Source organism: Aspergillus nidulans, chromosome VI (assembly GCF_000011425.1).
Source record: "Aspergillus nidulans FGSC A4 chromosome VI".
Lineage (NCBI taxonomy): Eukaryota > Fungi > Ascomycota > Eurotiomycetes > Eurotiales > Aspergillaceae > Aspergillus > Aspergillus nidulans.
The window spans coordinates 885,272-902,292 of NC_066262.1; the positions used below are offsets into that span (position 1 = coordinate 885,272).

The window sequence follows — 17,021 nt, forward strand, 5'->3', positions numbered from 1 at the left end:
CAAAATAAAAAGATATGGTATCCACATAAGCCTGATCACGAATAATATGGAATAGATGAATTAGTGAAAAAAGGCGGTTCAGTTAGCTGGTTGCCAAAGAAGCTGGTATTCGTATACTTGAAATGCTTGTCATCGGAGCCTAGCAGGCCGCCGTCGTTGATATTTTCCACGTCTGCCATTGGGACTATGTTGGTATCGCTCCAGCTAAGGAAGTCCCAGAGATATTGACCGTTAGGGTCATCCATGGTTGAAGGGGCGAATGGATCGGTGAACGAGCTGTCGTGAGTAACTGCAAATCCTCGTCCATCGTTGTGAGAGGGTAAGATTCCGGGTGTGTTAAGAACACCAGCCTCGCGCGAAGTTGGGGAGAGATTAGCGCTGTTGATGCTGTTGGTTTCGGCAGCTATGCCGGGACCACGTTTGCTGGCCTCAAATATCCGTGAAACTGCGTCGAGGGTTTTCCTTGCCGTCGGACTTGCTTGCTGAAGACGCGCAAACACAAGTAAAGCGTCTTGGACCTGCGCTTGGCACGCCTCTGTAGTAGCCCGGGGATCTGTCACTGTATTGTCGTTGATGAACAGCCCTAGAAGGGGAACCATGGTGCTTTGGAAGAGGAACCACACGGCGTTCCACCCAGACATCTGAGGGGTCTTTGCAGTTGCCGAGATGTCTCTGATGGCGGTTTCGGCAATTTCTCTGCACCTTTCGATCGCCGTCCGCTCCTCGGATCGTAGAGCAATATACGGAACCCGCCGCATGGCATAGCTCAATAGTGTGGGACGGTAGAGGAGTATGCGTTGGACATGATATCGCCATTTCGTGACTTCGCGGGTGTTTGCGATTCCTTCCGGGCATGGTTCATGGTCTTTAAGGATATATGGGAGGCTGTTGTACCACTCAACCAATTGAGTATCGAAGTGGAGTATTTCACTGTATTTGGTCAATGGAGACACTGCTAGCGCGTCTTGTATCTGATTGCTGATCTTGCAAAATCGAACGTTCTCGAGAAGCGGAAGAATATCAAGTACATTCCCCTACTCTTGTCAGTAAATGGCGGAGGAGCCTTTGTAATGAGTCACGTACCGATTCCCTATAGTGAGGAAGCTTGACCGTAATCGCGGGACTGAATCGGCCCATTGTTGGCCGTCCCAAAGTCACGCCTCCCCAGCAATCCATAAGAAACAGTGTCCACCATACCCGTCGTCTGAGATCAAGTTGTGCCATTTTCTGCTTGTTCGATGTATCGGATTGGTCGGCGAATTCTCTATGCAAACCCATAGTGGCAGCCATGCGAAGAGCGGCGCCCATAAGTGAGTACGCTAGATTCGGTTGGGCAACGTAATGCAGGTACCAGCCCCCTAGAATACCAAGCGTCTGCACGGTTTCCAGGTGCAGTGACGCGAGCGACTCCAGGTCCAAGTACGCCCTACACCGGGAGTAATATATCTTATGTGAAATATCGTCGCAGGTTGAGGCGCAGATACTGCCCATCGCGAGGACGATATTCAGCAAGCAATACCACCGGTCATCTTTTCGGTGTCCAGCAGCGTATGTTTCGCGAAAGGACTGCTCGTCCAGAATTGGTGTCAAGGGCTGGACATAGGTAAAGTAAGCATCCAGGAGTTGAGATTCTGGCACTTGTAGATGAACTTGCGGAGGAGTACCGGGCTGGTCATGGGCAGCCCAAGACTGCCCCTCCGACGAAGAGAGGTCTGCTACCGAGCCTCGACGAGGAGCGCTTGGGGGCGTACTGGCAAAATATGCAGCGGACCCTGGATCCAGCCACACGATTGTTTTGAGAACCGCGTTTATGGACGAGACACCGAGGTACGAGGACGGGCCTCTTGTGGAAAGCGACAACGCATTGACATCATCGGATATTGTATTCGTGATCTCGCTGCTGAGATTGCGGGGGTCATTCGATTCTTCTGGCATGGCCTGTAGCGACTCCAGATTTCCATCCTCGGTCGATATCGGGGAGACGTGCGCCTCGTGGGAGGTGGACGTTGCTGGCGATATCTGGCGGGCTCCAGTACTTGGAGGCTGCGCCTGGGGCTGAGCTAGTGTTTCGAGCAGTTTCTCGCGCGGCAAATTAGCCAAGGCTTCCGGCGATGCGCCAGGAAACAGCTTCTCCAGTACGGTTCGGTACTCATCCAAGGTCGTTGACAGTTTCTCGACATGTCTGTCCAGGCATTCTGGTTAGCTGCGGAGCCGAGGCACGAAGGCGGAAAATTACCACCTACCTTCGCGAGGGACGGGGATCCGAATAATGGCAAAGATCGGCTTTCTTATACCACCTACATGCTTCACACGGCTTTTCACCATCGCATTTGATTTTGCGATGACGACAAGAGGTACAAGCACGAAGAGTGGTAACGCGACGCCCGATTGAAGACTGGCGTTCTCGTCCTGCACGGGCGGGGGCCGAGGCGGCTGGATTCTCGAAGCCCTCGAAGGTGTGGAACATTGCTAGCGAAAAGACAACGGGATCTGGCAAGGAGACGGACGTGAAGTCAACCAGGGCAGGGGCACAGAGTCGCAAATCTTGGTTGTCTAGGTGAGAGACATGATATAGGGGCGAGAAGAGTGGTATGGATGTAGAAAAAGCAAAGCACCACAGAAGGAAAAGAACAACCCTGGAAAAGGCGGGGAACAAGGCTAAAGACTAGAGAGGGGAGGAGCACTAGCACTCGGTTGGTGGCGCTGGGCTGAAGAGGGATGGGGACAGGATTCCAAGAATGAGTACGGAGTCTTCTACAAGGCAGGCCGGATAATAAGAATACGACTTGTGCTGATTCTTCCAGATTGCCAGTCAACGGCCAGGGCAGGTCAAGTCAGGTCAAGTCAGGTCACGTCGTGTCAGCCTAGTTCCTGGAGATCGTTAGCACCTCCGAGGTGTCTTCTCAGTCTCTTACGCATGCGCGCTGATTCATTTCTTCCCCGCAATCATTAATCATGCAGCATGGGTCTCAAACTCCCGTCCTAGTCAAAGACTACCAAAGCCGGCGATTATCCCGCATCCGACAATAGCCCTACCAGAGGCTACCCCATCTCATGCACCAAGAACCCAAATGGCCCATGATCATGGTAATTTGGAAGCGACAGACAGGGATTCCTGATGCGATCCTTATATCACGGTATTATTACTGGGATGCGTCGGTGCTGCCGGCAGTGTGCAGTGTGCCTTAGCACTGCAGCTATTACTAGTCGTAAGGTGTTGCCGCTTGTCCGGCCCTTCTGACCGCCGCCATCCTGTCCTTGCTTTAAGATTATTTGCATCAGATTGAGGCCAAGACATTTAGAGATTGGCCAGTCATAAGGCGTTTATGTGATTCGACCAATTTACCACTCGGGATAGGAAAAGGATCAAAAAGCGGCGCCATCCGAGTACAGCCAGAGGGAGGCATCTGTTATACTTGCAGCGCATTCAGTACGACAGCGGCATGATCGTTCGGGTCTGATCCTCGCTGCCGCTGCCGTCTTTGGAGCAGCTCCTCAGGGTCTGATAGTCGCAGGGACTCTGGGGGTGGCGAATGGAACTTACAACTAGCGTATCATTCCAAGCCTCTGCGCGATTATTTCCCTCTCCAAGATCTGGAGAATATGTGCAGGAGACTCTATGCATAGTGTGGACCGCCAGCTTGCGCAACTAGATCACAATTATGGATGTTAGGCCTGCAGTAGTCGGTTCACACTGCATATCCCATACACCCACTTGGTTGAGGAAATTAAGGATCGTCTTGAGACCTAGTGAACGTTCTCGTCCTTGTATAAGAATGAGATTTGGTGGATGTGTGGGCTGAGAGAGGATGGCAACAAATGACTGGATGGCTTAAGCGAGGGCGCAAAAGGGGGTTTCCGGCCTGCCACCATCTGTACCCCTCTGACAAGCGAGACGAAGGCCTGGATACATGCGTCGTGTCATTCGGTACGCTCCTCGGTGGCTAAAGAATGCACGTAGGGCGGCTGTCAATCTTAGCTCATTATTTTCAGAAAATGCCCAGCCTTCATCACGAGGGATACTGCAAATCGTTTTGTTGGGAATTGCGAACTGAACTCTGATCTCTAGGCGCTCGGACACTTGCCTGTAGCCGAACGAAGGTTGTCAGAACACGCTGCGGCCAATGAGCCTCGCATCCTTGAGGAAAGAGGCCAATGGAACGTGGTCTGGTGTCGTGGCTGACCTGTGATGATGGTGTCTCGTGGTCTTTAGGCTGATATCGCAGGGACTCGGCGAAAGAATAGCGTGGCTCTCTATACTCGTCCGCGAAACCTAAAGGCCTGATTCCACTAATCACTGAAAACGCCATAGACTTCACTATCGATCGGCAGGAGCTTGCCTGTTGTGGATAAATTACTCCCGTCGGAAGCATCGGGCCTCGCTGTGAGACGGGACGAACCGAGGACAGCAGAGCACAAGAAGACAGTGGCGCTATCGCTTCTTGCGAAGACCGTGATCGCGAGTTGCCTTGTTTGGAATGCTCATTCTCCAACCTGTCGACCTGCAATTGTTCAGAGTGAAATTCAGATGCTTATTGGCCTATATGAACCGACGAACATCCTGTAACTTGTACACATTGCACTATCATGCGTAGGTCGCAGAGGGTGCCTGAGTTGCTTGATTGCCTGACGAGGATCGGAAGATCCCTCATGAAGGACGACGTCTACGACGCCTGTCACAGAACCTCCAGCTTTTCGAAGATGAGTGGTTGGCGTTCTCGAATCAACCCGTAGGATCTTGCCGTTAAGCGTTAGATTGTCAGACCAGTCGGTATCTAGTGGCGCAAATGTCCTTGTGTCGTTTTAAGCGACGAGGGGTAATCCATAGAATTGACCCCGGCTAAAGCTGGCCGTCGAATCATTGTGAGAGAAGAATGCCGAGTGTGCCTGTCAAAGGCAGGTTCCGGGCTTCCAGCCCCAATCCTTCGTCGTCTTCGGTTGAGGGTGTCCCTTTAATTCACCCTTGAATCATTCTGGGCTGAGGCAGCGAATAGGCAATGCTAGTTATCGATCCATAGCTCCACAGCAACCGCGGAACGTAAGACCATAAAGCCTGAAATAACCTGAAGGTTGCTCCGATAGGTAGACCAAATATGCCAAGTGATGATGAATTATAGATGCCAGTCTCAATTCAACCGTTTCTTCAAGAACGATTGCAGGGATCATTTTGAGGCTGGTAACTTGTTAGAGGAGCCGACATGGACATGGGAAATGCGGCACTCGAGTTTCCGGAAGGTTCTGCTGAAACAGCTGGGATTCAAGACTCGAAAGCAAGCCTTTATCCTACTACACTGATGGCAAAGCGCTTGCTTACCTACTCATCATAAGATGAATGATTGCTAGAGCTTGACGGAGCGAAACCCGTTCCCAAACCGTCCCTTCACGCGGGGAGAGGTTGGGCTTGAACCAATTTTGAAAAGTTGACAGAAGATAGGAGGCATGTTCCCATATTGTTTACTGCTCCACGATATGTGGACTCCACAGCCTCAGAAAATTTGGAGAGGGTCTGTACTCTTCACAATGCAGTGTGGAGTTCGAATTTCTCAGATGAACTCGCAAAAGAGGCGGCCTTAGGAGGTTTGGGGAGTGCCCCAGGCGGAGAAAGAGCCGAGTCCAGTCTTAACCAGATATGCCACGGAGGTCCCTCCCCAAGGCCCTCCTAAACGGGTAAAGCGCGCACCTGAGGCACGGGCTCTCCTCCGTCTAGCTCTCGACTCCAAAGGACTATCAAAGCAGAAGAGGGGACGGTGGTTACGATGCTCAGAATGACTGGCTCTCGGACGCGGAGCTACCCACAGGATAAATGGCAGCCGTCGGCAGTTAAGAATGTTTTGAACCCCCTTCGAAACCAGCTGCTGTCTTTGCCACAGTTCAGTCGACGGAGTCACCGCAGCGAGCATATCTCTGAAGATGGGTGCCTTCACACAACACGTTCTTTCAGAGGGTTGGAGCTTTAAGGACAGCGGTGATCAGTCCCCAGATGCCTGGTTGTCGGTTCCCACTGTTCCTTCTGTCGTCCATCAAGACTTACAGGCAAATGGCAAGTGAGTAGCTCTACAGCCGATGTTATCTCAATTGTTAATATGGTCCTTTCGCGTACAGATTAGATGATCCGTTCATTGGCCTCAACGAATTGAGTGCAAGATGGGTCAACGAGAAGTCATGGACCTACCGAAACGTCTTCCAGAAGCCAACCGTTCCTGCTGGATCTTCAATCTTTTTAGTCTTTGACGGACTGGATACTTTCGCCAAGGTCAAACTCGATGGCCAGGTCATTCTAGAGAGCGATAACATGTTTCTTGCTCACCGGGTGGATATCACAAAAGCCCTAGATGTGGAAGGCGAGCATACACTCGAGATTGATTTCGATTGTGCCTTACTTCGTGCTCGAGAACTTCGAAAGCAGCACCCAGATCATAAATGGGTTGGTTTCAATGGAGACACTGCGAGATTGAGCGTCAGAAAAGCTCAGTATCATTGGGGTTGGGACTGGGGGCCAGTCCTGATGACAGCAGGCATTTGGAAAGAAGTGCGACTTGAAGTTTATTCCGCGAAAATTTCAGATCTCTGGACAGAGGTGCACCTAGCCGAGGACCACTCCAAGGCTCGCATTACCGCTGCCGCAGAGGTTGAGACCCAAGGGACCGGCAACTCGTACAAAGCTACTTTTACGTTGAGCCTTCAAGGGCAGCAGATCGGCAAAGAGGTAGCTACTCTGGACGGCAATGTCGCTAAGACGACGTTCGATGTTCAAGAACCGTCGCTTTGGTGGCCGAATGGATACGGAGACCAAACTTTATATGAGATCTCGGTGTCTCTGGAAAAGGAAGAAGAACAAGCCCATCAGGTCTCGAAAAAGTTTGGCATTCGGACTGCGGAGGTCATCCAGCGGCCGGACAAGCATGGAAAATCCTTCTTCTTCCGCATTAACGGTGTTGATATTTTCTGCGGCGGTGCATGTTGGATTCCCGCTGATAGTCTTCTGACCAATATCACACCCGATCGTTATCGCAAATGGATCGAGTTAATGGCTGTCGGCCATCAGGTGATGATTCGGTACGTGAATTCTGTTATTTGAAGTATGTTGGCTTCGTTTGACACTTATAGTGTTTGGGGTGGCGGCATCTACGAGGATGAGAGCTTCTACCAGGCCTGTGATGAGGTCGGTGTAATGGTATGGCAAGATTTTATGTTCGGCTGCGGTAACTATCCGACGTGGCCTGAGATTCTTGAGTCGATCGAAAAAGAGGCCGAATATAACCTGCGGAGATTGCGCCACCACCCTTCCATCGTTATCTGGGTTGGAAACAACGAGGACTATCAGGTACAGGAGCAGCAAGGGCTCACTTACAATTATGCAGACAAGGATCCGGAGAGTTGGCTCAAGACGGATTTCCCGGCCCGCTATATCTACGAGCATCTTCTACCAAAGGCCGTCCAAAAAATAATTCCATCGGCATATTACCATCCTGGCAGCCCGTGGGGCGATGGCAAAATCACTTCTGACCCGACCGTAGGGGATATGCATCAGTGGAATGGTAGGTACCGACCTGTACCAATTCGATGCTGCCAACTAACAGAATCTACCAGTATGGCACGGTACACAGGAGAAATACCAAATCTTCGATACTCTTGGCGGCCGCTTTAACAGCGAGTTCGGAATGGAAGCGTTCCCTCACATGTCCACCATCGACCACTTCGTCACAAATGAAGCCGACAAATACCCCCAGTCACACGTCCTGGATTTCCACAATAAGGCAGACGGTCACGAGCGGAGGATTGCCACGTACCTCGTTGAGAATCTACGAACGGCAACAGACTTAGAAGTCAGTATTTATGCCCGCTATTGGCGACTCAGAATGCTAACCGAAGAAGACCTATATTTACCTTACACAAGTCGTCCAAGCAGAAACGATGATGTTTGGTTACCGCGGATGGCGCCGCCAGTGGGGAGATGAGAGACATTGTGGAGGTGCACTGCTCTGGCAATTGAACGACTGCTGGCCAACCATCTCCTGGGCCATTGTAGACTACTTTCTGCGCCCCAAACCTGCGTTCTATGCCGTCAGCCGTGTTTTGAAGCCGCTTGCCATTGGTGTGCGCCGGGAGCACCACGATTGGAGTGTCTCCCACGCACAACCGCCTAAGACTAGCAAGTACGAGCTATGGGTCGTCAGCAGTCTGCTGAAGGAGGTGATCGGAAAGGTCGAACTTAGGTTTATATCCATCAAGACTGGTCTTGCTATTCACGAGTCTATCGTCCGCGAGAATGTCACCATTGTACCCAATGGCACTACTAACATCTTGGACGGAGTCATCGATCACGCAGTCGACGAGCCGCATGTCCTTGCTGCCAGACTCTGGGTGGATGGCGAGCTTGTGGCTAGAGATGTTGATTGGCCGCAGCCGTTCAAGTACCTTGATCTCTCTGACCGAGGACTAGAGATTACGAGGATTTCCAAGACCGAAAGCGAGCAGGTACTTGAATTGAGCGCCAGGAAGCCAGTCAAATGCTTGGTCTTTGAGGAACGAGACAATGTCCGAGTCAGCGACAGTGCTATTGACATCGTGCCGGGCGATGAGCAGTTTGTTACTATTAAGGGCTTAAAGCGTAGTGATGCGCCGCTGAAGTACAAATTCCTTGGACAGTAGCTTAGGGCATACTTTCTGCTATTGTTCTTACTCATCAAAATATACAAGTGCGTCAGTATTTTTATTTCCTCTTGCAAGCTGGATCAAAATTTCCATATATAAAGCCTCACGACATTGCTCCTCCACCTGCGCCTTATCTTATCAGATAGTCCTAATCGGGTTAGGCCCGCCGAATGACATCTTCAAGAACAACTCAAACTCCCTTCTCAACACCACACATGGAGAATAAAACCGACAATTCCTCGGCCGGGACCAAGCGCTCCTGGGAAGGCTTACCCCTCCACAACGACGGCAAGTCACAGCGGTTTCCATCAACGACAATGGTAGAATCAGCCTCTTTCGACGTCCTCTCAATGTTCGAGGGCTTCCGCGACGAGCTAGATCAACACCACGACCGTCGTGAGCGGCTGATCAAGATAAGTCGTGATATTACAGCACTTAGCAAAAAAATGTACGCCGCGATTTATATCCTCTTTTCATTTACTAACAAGCTAATACGGGTCATCTCAGTATCTTCTCTCTCCAACGGTCCGTCTCACTCCACACTGATCGAACAGGCAAACACTGCAGAGTCCTAACCACAGCCATTCCAGAGTCCGAACGGCCGGCGCCCCCATTCCGCCATCAATTCTCAAAGACGTCCAATCCCGCTTCACCCAGATAAATGACCTCTTCCTCTCGGCTGTCCCAGAAACACAGGGTCTCAATAACTACCGCTACCTGCGCAACCTCAGCGGCGGAATCCAAGAATTCATCGAAGCCCTCTCCTTCAAACACTATCTCGAGACTCAGACCCTCATAACCCGCGAGCAAGTTACATCACATTTGCCTCCGGATATCCTAGTCACGGAAGATGACTATGTGATGGGCCTTTTTGATCTAACAGGCGAGCTCATGCGATTTGCCGTTACGTCGCTCTCCGCCGGAAATCATACTGAGAATGATGAAAATGGCGACGGTTTGCCTAGACTGCCTCCTGCGCAGGCGGGTGTTGTGCGTGACCTGCGTGAGATAAGGGCTGAGTTTGAGGGTGTTACGATCCCGCGCCGCCATGATTATCAGATTATGCGAGACTGGGGGAAGAAGACGGAGATCATGTGTAGTAGTGTGGAAAAGGTTGAGCGTGCGGCGTATGGGATTCTCGTGAGAGGGAGTGAGAGGCCGAAGGGGTGGAAGCCAGATTTGTCGGGGCCGGTAGAAATGGATGTTTACTGATCGAGACCTTTTCATTTCGCTTGTCTTCTTCGAAGGAAAATCTGAAGTCAGTGGTATGGCAAGATATATGGCATGAGTTATGATAATATATGTGTACCAAATTGGTACATTCAATAATTTCCAATACGTTTGAGGAAAAAGCACGAGATATGATAAAATGAAACACTTAAGTTATCCAGCAACTTTGCTCCTGTCCCAATTCGTTCCTTGTCAACCAAGGTCAAGCCGTCCCAGCAGCCTAAGTATAGATGACGTAAACTTATTTCATCAAGGATAGAGACGATGTATCTATCCTGCTTCATGATAATTTATCCCAGCGAGACGCTGGCCCTTGTTTGTCAGGTGATCACTGATTAACAGGCGCCTGTTCGTCAGCGGGGAGGATATGGCCTACGTATCCCAGCTCAACTGTCAGCACATGCCTAGTGTTACAAGCGGAACTAGTCTGACGAAACTCAGGGGAGAATAGAATGAAGAAGCCCAAGGCAATGGAGATAGGAACAGGGATACGCACGCTCAACCAATTCTTCCCTCTCTGGCCGATGCTCCAGGCTCTTCTTCAAATTATCCGACAGCTGCTGGCGATCAAGCTTCTGGCGCATTGCTTGGATGGATCTGGATAATCCGCCAACGTGATTAGCATAATTGTACAACCAGCGTACCACCCAGATACAGGGAGATAGTACAGATAAGCGTTGGACGTACGGAGCAACATTCGTATCGAGCAGGATATGCCTATCCTTGAGGTCTTTCGGGTCGGGACGAGTCAGGAGGTGTTTCTCAAGGGAGTCGCGGCGTTCGAGCGGGGAGGTAGCGAGGGAGGTTGTGTCGATTGCGGGCGTGCCGTTGGAGGGAGTTTCGAATGAGGTGGACATTGTTGTAGGGAGATAGGTTGGAAATGAATAGATTTTGTTGGTACAGATAAAATGGAGTTCAGTATGTTTCTCAGTTCACTTTGGATGGATTAAGCGTAGAGAGTAAGGGAGGTGAGACAGGTCGGGATATATGTACGATCTCAAGGTACGATCTAGTGCAGTCTCATCGTCACGGCATGGTTGTCGCGGCCATGAGGGGAAGCGAGTGGCCGGGTCAAGTGATTGGACTGTCCCACGGGATCATCGCGGGGTAAACCGACCTACCTACACTTTGTTAAGAGGATTACTCATATGGGAGTTCTAGATATGTGAAGTATTCAATGAGCTAAGTAAGGTAACTGACATCCAGTCTCAGTCTGGTGATGCCGACAAAATCAACGCGGGACAATAAAAGAAGGACGGTCCAGCACACCTGTCTTGGCAGAGATGTATGCTGGTAACTAACTAAGAGTAGCATGTTGAATAGCCTACCTCTTGCAAAGCATGCTGATCTGGTCGGGACACGGGGTTCTACCCACGCGGCAGATGAAACAGCAGCCCCGTTTCCTCCATGATAAACGGAAAGTAAAGGAGTAAAGGCATGACATGATATGAGCGATCATAGGAACGCAAAGTGGACGCCTGGACTGGACCTGACCTGAACTCAATCTGAACCCATCTAGGCCATGTCACAATTCTCCGTAGTCGAATCCCGAGGTGGAATAAGTACCGTATTTGACACCTCCATCCTCCGGCTCTTGCATCCATGGTCATCCGCTCAAAACCCATATGTCTTACCTATAAAGGAAACTGACAGAGAACTGAGTCGGGCTAGGCAGATACAACCTTTTTTTTTCTGCTTCATAAGGCAACCATTCGGTCAATCGCGTAGTTGTATTGATTGTCAGTCCGTCGCATCATAACGGTCGACGGACCACCATCGTAAGATCAAGGAACCCATAGCTTGCCACGGCCACGGCTGCCGCCACGAGTTTGGCCACGAGACGTTCCGCGCCGGTTGTTTCCATTGTTCCGCGAGGCGCCTGCGAAGCCACGTGAGGCGCCGGCCTGGGTACTCAAATCGACCGTGGCATGCTGCTTCGAGGGCACGCCCAGCGACCGGCTGAACGAGTTGGGGTCGATTGGTTGGGTTGGAATTTCTATCGTACTCTCCAGAGATGGCGCGACGGGTTTGGCAGTGGTTGAAGTCTTGCGATTGTTGCTTCCACGGGAGCCACCACTTTTCGATACGCCTTTGCCACGGCCGCGGGGGACGAACACTAGCTCGTCCTCATCACTTTCGTCTTCGTAGGAGAGCAAGGGTTTCGGCTCATTGTTTTGAGTTTTCTCGACGTATTTGCATCGGTTTTTATATTCCCTTTCCTCGTATTGAATGGAAGTCCGCAACTGATGGATGTTCTTGACAGCAATACCAAATTTTTGTGCCCAAATTTGCGTAGTACGGATCGTTGGTAACTAGGATAGGAGCCTTAGCAGCATTAGATGCATCGGGACTTTTGTGTAGTTTCCAAAGAAGTGCGCTAAGACAAAGGCCGTAAGACGGGCGGCACAACGGGGATAGTACACCCAGAGGCGGTGCGGCGGTGTCCGTTGCTCTTGTAATCCTTCGACTCGTCTCCATTCGTGGCATTGATATACACACAGTCTGGACTTGTTCGCGAGCTCCTGGAGGACGGCCGGGAGGCGGGGCCACTATGAGTGCCAGTAGATGTAGCCGAGGCGGCATCCGGGTCCTTCTTGAAATTCAGCTTGCTGAGGAGCATCCGTGATAGGTCGTCCGTAGCACCATTGCTCTTCCTGCGGTCACTGTCCTTCTCCTCGCGCCTGTCCTGCAGAGTCGGCTCGTCCGCTGAGCCTAATCTCCCGGCAGCTTCTGGTTCCTCCTCAAATTCCGGTAAAAAGAACTTCTCCGCCTCACTCCAGTCTTCAAACTGTTCCATCGGGCCCTGCAATATAACTCGTTCAGAAGCAGCGTTGCCTTTGTCCGAGGTTGCGCGGTCAAGAAACCGCACTGCCTCTCGAGCGTTGATGGCGACCTGGGATCCGGCTTTCTTCAATGCATGAAGGCGCTCAAGTGCTGGAAAGGGAGTGAGCGGATGACGCGGCAGGCAGGGGTCAAATCCAAACGGCCTTACTGTAAAGAGGAACGATGAGAGTGATAGCTCCGTTGGTGGCCCATTTTTTTATCTCGCTGATGTTCGTCGTTAATGCCGTTTCATCCACGGCACAGTGGAAGACCTTGCGTGCGGCCGACATGGTGTTCGCTTCAGTGGCGGTAGTCGGCAAACGCAGGCGCTTGTGTGATCGATCGAGGCCGCTGTAGGCGCAGACGCCCTACTCCAAGTAGCCTGTTCTAGAAACTGCGACTACAACGTTGGGTCAGCCGAAGCTTGAGAGAGGTTGTGGATCGTTGTCGGCGGAGAGATCAGGAATGTGGGGGAAGCGTAGCGGGTTGGAATTTCAGCATAAGCGGCTGCGTCCATCGACGAACGAGGCCAAACTTCAATGCACTTACAGTCGGATCCTAGTTCATGAAGAATTCTCATCGGCAGCATCTTGTGTTTCCGGCTGACGTAGGGTGCGGCCGAAGTGATGGGACATTGAAAGCCACCGAAGGAGTACCGGATCAACTCGCGGGCCTTCCTGTTGCCTCTTACTAAGCATCTTGTTACTCGTTACAAAGAAAGCCCGGAAGTATTTATAGTCCTTTCTTTGTAAACATCTTTGTTAGGTTTAACAATTTATTTCGCTTAGCAATTGATCTCGCTGCTCAGAAAATCTAAAACACCTAGTAGGTTACTCAGGACTACACTCTATAAGATGGATAACCGCTCAACCTATGCGCGAAACTGAACATGCATTACTTCAACAAACCACCGCGTCATATAAAGAGGTAAGAACAAGCGGCAAGTGAGGCAGATCAGCGCTGCTATCTGCTTAGGTTGCCTTCTTAATCAATCCATCCGTTGGTCTAACACGCTGAGCCCATTCCCTGTGCATGGGTTAAGTAAATGAAAAGCCGCGTTGAGGAAAGATCACTTACGTCCAGCTTCCATCGTATACTCTTCGAATACTAGGGTCACCGTATTCGGCCAGCCCCAGCGCCGTCTCGACTATAGTAGCTGTCACGCCGGTACCGCAGGAGCTGATGATAGACTTGGTCTCATCAATATCGCGCGACTCGAAAATCTTTCGTAATTGGTCTGGAGGAAGGTATGTCTTGGTCTCAGGATCCAGCAATTCCTGAAACGGGAGACTCATTGATCCAGGGATATGTCCAGAGGATAGACCGGGGCGCGGCTCAGGGTCAGTTCCCGCCCAGCGGCCCTGAGATCGGGCGTCCAGGATTTCAACTTCTTTCGCACCCTCCTTGCGATGCTCCTTGGCGATCTCCTTCAGCTCACGAAATGGAATCACGAGCTTTGAGTCGTATGAAGGCACAGGGTAGTTCGTCCTCTCCGGTTGACGAGGCTCGCCGGTCTCTGTCGGGTAGCCATCGCGCACCCATAACCTGTAGTTGTTCAAGATATGAACTCTGGGATGCCCAAACACTCTGAGTGTCCACCCAACGCGAGGTGCACTGAATATTCCGAGCTCCTCCGTATCATAGACAACCACCTCATCATCACGTCGAATCCCAAGCTCACTCATTGCTTGGGCGAACGTCTCTGCAGTTGGAAGCATATGCGGGTAAGGCGACTCAGTATCCTTAATAGCATCCAGATCAAAGAAGCGAGCTTGTGGTACACGGTGTTTACGAAAAACATCAATCCCTGTGCGACCCTCAGGGTCATTGGGCATAAACCAAGCTGCGCATAAGGGTATTACGCGGGGAGAAGTCGAGATCTTCGTAGACGGATTCTTCTTCAGGGCATCTGAGAGCTCTTTAGGAGTAACGAGGTATGACGAAAAAGAGACCTGACGGGTCTGAGCCTGAGTCCGTATTTGCTGGGATACCGGCATAGTCGGTCGTATGAAACGGGTCGGTGAGAGAAAGGAGCTGCGGACCGCTGCGAAAGCCATGATTTGGAGATATGAGAGGGGGAATGACTAGTTATATTTACATTCCTGACTGGTGGGTCGGTGGAATTGGAGATGTGATGATGAATTGGCCGTAGTATGAGTGCGCAGCGTGAAGAGGCAAGAGGCTCTGAGGTTTTGGCAGCTGTGTTGGAGACTTCCTTGATCAGTTGGCGATGTGAGTGCGGAGTCGGCAAGCCACCCCAAATCTCCGCCATGTGAGAATCACCCTGGAAACTGCTTCTCTTATCAACAGCTCCACCGAGCTTCCTTCCTCTGTGGCTGCCAGAAAGTAGCGACCACCACACCACCACGCCTCTGTCTACCCGTCACTTTACCAATTCGCCATGAAAGTCACGCTCAAAGAATGGAATGCGGTCGCTACCTGGCGTTGGGATATGCCCGAGGATGAGGTCTGCGGTATCTGCCGCGTCCAGTTTGACGGGACTTGCCCAACCTGCAAATTTCCCGGCGACGATTGCTCATTGCGTAAGAGGTCCCCATGATGAGCAAAGCTAGTGCTCCTGTTCTAACTGCGCTATAGTGCTTGGGAAGTGCGGCCACTCGTTCCATATGGTATGACTGCCGACCCCTCGTCCTTTCAATCAAGCTGATGTTTTGTGTGATAGCATTGCCTCATGACTTGGATACAACAAGAGTCTTCGAAAGGACTTTGTCCTATGTGCCGACAGAGTATATCTACCCTACAACTCCAATTACCGTCGGCTAACAGTTGGCTAGAATTTGAATGGAAACAGAACGACGAATAACAAAATCGCAAAAGGTTACAGACTGGAAACGGCGTTTAGGTTGCACTTGTTATGATACCCTTTTCCTATATCTTTTATCTTATTCATCTTACATACTCTCCAAAATAAAAATTTCCTTCCAGTCATGCTCATACTTCTGCCCCCATATGTACATATCCCCACAGAAATAGACTCGTGCCTGGCCTGGCCGAATCACCTGACACCGCTACCGTATCGATAAGAGCTTCTCCTCATCCAACAGCCTAGTGGCTCAGCCTGCCACTCAACCGTCAACCTCACTACGATCGTGACCATGTAGCGAGCTCATCGGCCATGTCTCTACCTAAACCCTCTATATCGCCCTCTATCTCCTCATCACCCTCAAACCAGTCCCTTCGCCGTCCGTTGTCCCGTCCACACAGCATCGACCAAGCCGCGCATCCGCAGACGCAACCGCAGTCTATCGATCACTATGAGCAGGCAAGCTTGAACACCGGCGCAACCGTCGACTCACACCTCGCAGAACACAATGACCAAATTTACCACGAGACCGCGCCTTCATTTGCATCGCAAATGCTCTCCCAGCCATTCTTCACCCTGATCGAAGACACCCACACCTCTGAATACTATCACCCAACAGTCCACTACATCTTTTCGGACGACGACACAGACATCGTAACGGAAGCTGCGCTGCGCTCGCTTGAATCTGAGCAGGATGCCCTTCCGAATCCAAGTATTAAGGGCAAGTCAAAAGCGGTGCACCGGCATCCTTCAAGGGTGGGAGAGCACGAGTCAGAGACCCCATACGAGGACGATAATCCGGCAAGGAAGGAATCTCTCCTTCCGGATCCAATACCCGGCGTACGCGATAATTATATAATCCTCGATATCGATCATGTACCGTCCAGACAGGAGAACGAATATCCTGCAGGAATGTCTCCTGGAACGCACCCGCAAGACCAGCCGCAAGGCCCGACACCAGATATAGCCAACCCACTAATCACTGAACAGCAGCTACCTCCGCAAGGTCAATTCAGAATCACGTCCGCACATAGCCTCTCACCATCCTGGCAAATCCTGAACACTCAACTCCTTCCGGCACCGACATTCGAAAATTCTTCTAAGAAACCGCTGAACGGCGGCCTCATGCTCCAAATCCAGGGAACATCTGGCCTACCATTTGGTATACTTGACAGGGACAAGGAAGCAAGCGGTCAGCGGTTGGAGGACATGATGGATCAGTTTGCGAGGCGAATGGAAGAACTGAGAATGGTTATCGAGAATGGAGAGCGGGGAATGGCGGTTGGGAGAGAAGGGCCAGTACAAGAGACCAGCCTGCTCGGAGAGCCGAGTGCCCGGGATATAGCGGACGTTGCCCCTGTGGTAGAGAGTGAAGAAGTCCAAAAGACAGAAGCTGTCCCTGGGGACCAGTAGCAGAGTGGAGGGGTGGGTTGATCTACTGTAGTTCATTTGATATTTTTACTGATTCGGTGGTAATACATGATCTTCC

The 17,021-nt window shown here is 51.1% G+C and overlaps 8 protein-coding genes across 8 annotated transcripts, besides 1 other annotated feature; 4 read left to right on the plus strand and 4 right to left on the minus strand.

The window, feature by feature from the left end:
• Nucleotides 1-17,021: part of a sequence feature (contig 1.55 1613..492661(-1)) that runs on past both edges of the window.
• On the minus strand, nt 36-2,467 carry ANIA_03369 (protein clrB; the record flags this gene model as incomplete). The annotated part of the gene is made up of 3 exons (XM_655881.1): nt 36-1,034; nt 1,084-2,182; nt 2,244-2,467. 3 exons carry the CDS (start codon nt 2,465-2,467, stop codon nt 36-38), a joined length of 2,322 nt encoding a protein of 773 aa, XP_660973.1.
• On the plus strand, nt 5,911-8,652 carry ANIA_03368 (protein mndB; the record flags this gene model as incomplete). Its single annotated transcript, XM_655880.1, has 5 exons — nt 5,911-6,044; nt 6,103-7,056; nt 7,108-7,538; nt 7,591-7,830; nt 7,898-8,652. The coding sequence occupies 5 exons, from the start codon at nt 5,911-5,913 to the stop codon at nt 8,650-8,652; spliced, it is 2,514 nt and encodes an 837-aa protein (XP_660972.1).
• On the plus strand, nt 8,871-9,867 carry ANIA_03367 (translin family protein; the record flags this gene model as incomplete). Its single annotated transcript, XM_655879.1, has 2 exons — nt 8,871-9,103; nt 9,210-9,867. 2 exons carry the CDS (start codon nt 8,871-8,873, stop codon nt 9,865-9,867), a joined length of 891 nt encoding a protein of 296 aa, XP_660971.1.
• On the minus strand, nt 10,214-10,742 carry ANIA_03366 (RPEL repeat-containing protein; the record flags this gene model as incomplete). Its single annotated transcript, XM_655878.1, has 3 exons — nt 10,214-10,257; nt 10,382-10,482; nt 10,573-10,742. The coding sequence occupies 3 exons, from the start codon at nt 10,740-10,742 to the stop codon at nt 10,214-10,216; spliced, it is 315 nt and encodes a 104-aa protein (XP_660970.1).
• Nucleotides 11,041-13,392, minus strand: ANIA_10400 (uncharacterized protein). Its single transcript, XM_050612473.1, has 5 exons — nt 13,258-13,392; nt 12,878-13,108; nt 12,417-12,819; nt 12,130-12,337; nt 11,041-11,891 (listed from the first exon to the last, which is right to left on the minus strand). The coding sequence occupies exons 2-5, from the start codon at nt 12,996-12,998 to the stop codon at nt 11,670-11,672; spliced, it is 954 nt and encodes a 317-aa protein (XP_050468391.1). The 5' UTR covers nt 12,999-13,108; nt 13,258-13,392; the 3' UTR covers nt 11,041-11,669.
• Nucleotides 13,680-14,891, minus strand: ANIA_10395 (sulfurtransferase; the record flags this gene model as incomplete). The annotated part of the gene is made up of 2 exons (XM_050612474.1): nt 13,786-14,891; nt 13,680-13,734 (listed from the first exon to the last, which is right to left on the minus strand). Exons 1-2 carry the CDS (start codon nt 14,763-14,765, stop codon nt 13,680-13,682), a joined length of 1,035 nt encoding a protein of 344 aa, XP_050468392.1. The 5' UTR covers nt 14,766-14,891.
• Nucleotides 15,110-15,532, plus strand: ANIA_10394 (anaphase promoting complex subunit 11; the record flags this gene model as incomplete). Its single annotated transcript, XM_050612475.1, has 3 exons — nt 15,110-15,251; nt 15,307-15,338; nt 15,392-15,532. The coding sequence occupies 3 exons, from the start codon at nt 15,110-15,112 to the stop codon at nt 15,530-15,532; spliced, it is 315 nt and encodes a 104-aa protein (XP_050468393.1).
• ANIA_10405 (uncharacterized protein) lies at nt 15,845-16,945 on the plus strand (the record flags this gene model as incomplete). Its single annotated transcript, XM_050612476.1, has 1 exon — nt 15,845-16,945. The coding sequence occupies one exon, from the start codon at nt 15,845-15,847 to the stop codon at nt 16,943-16,945; it is 1,101 nt and encodes a 366-aa protein (XP_050468394.1).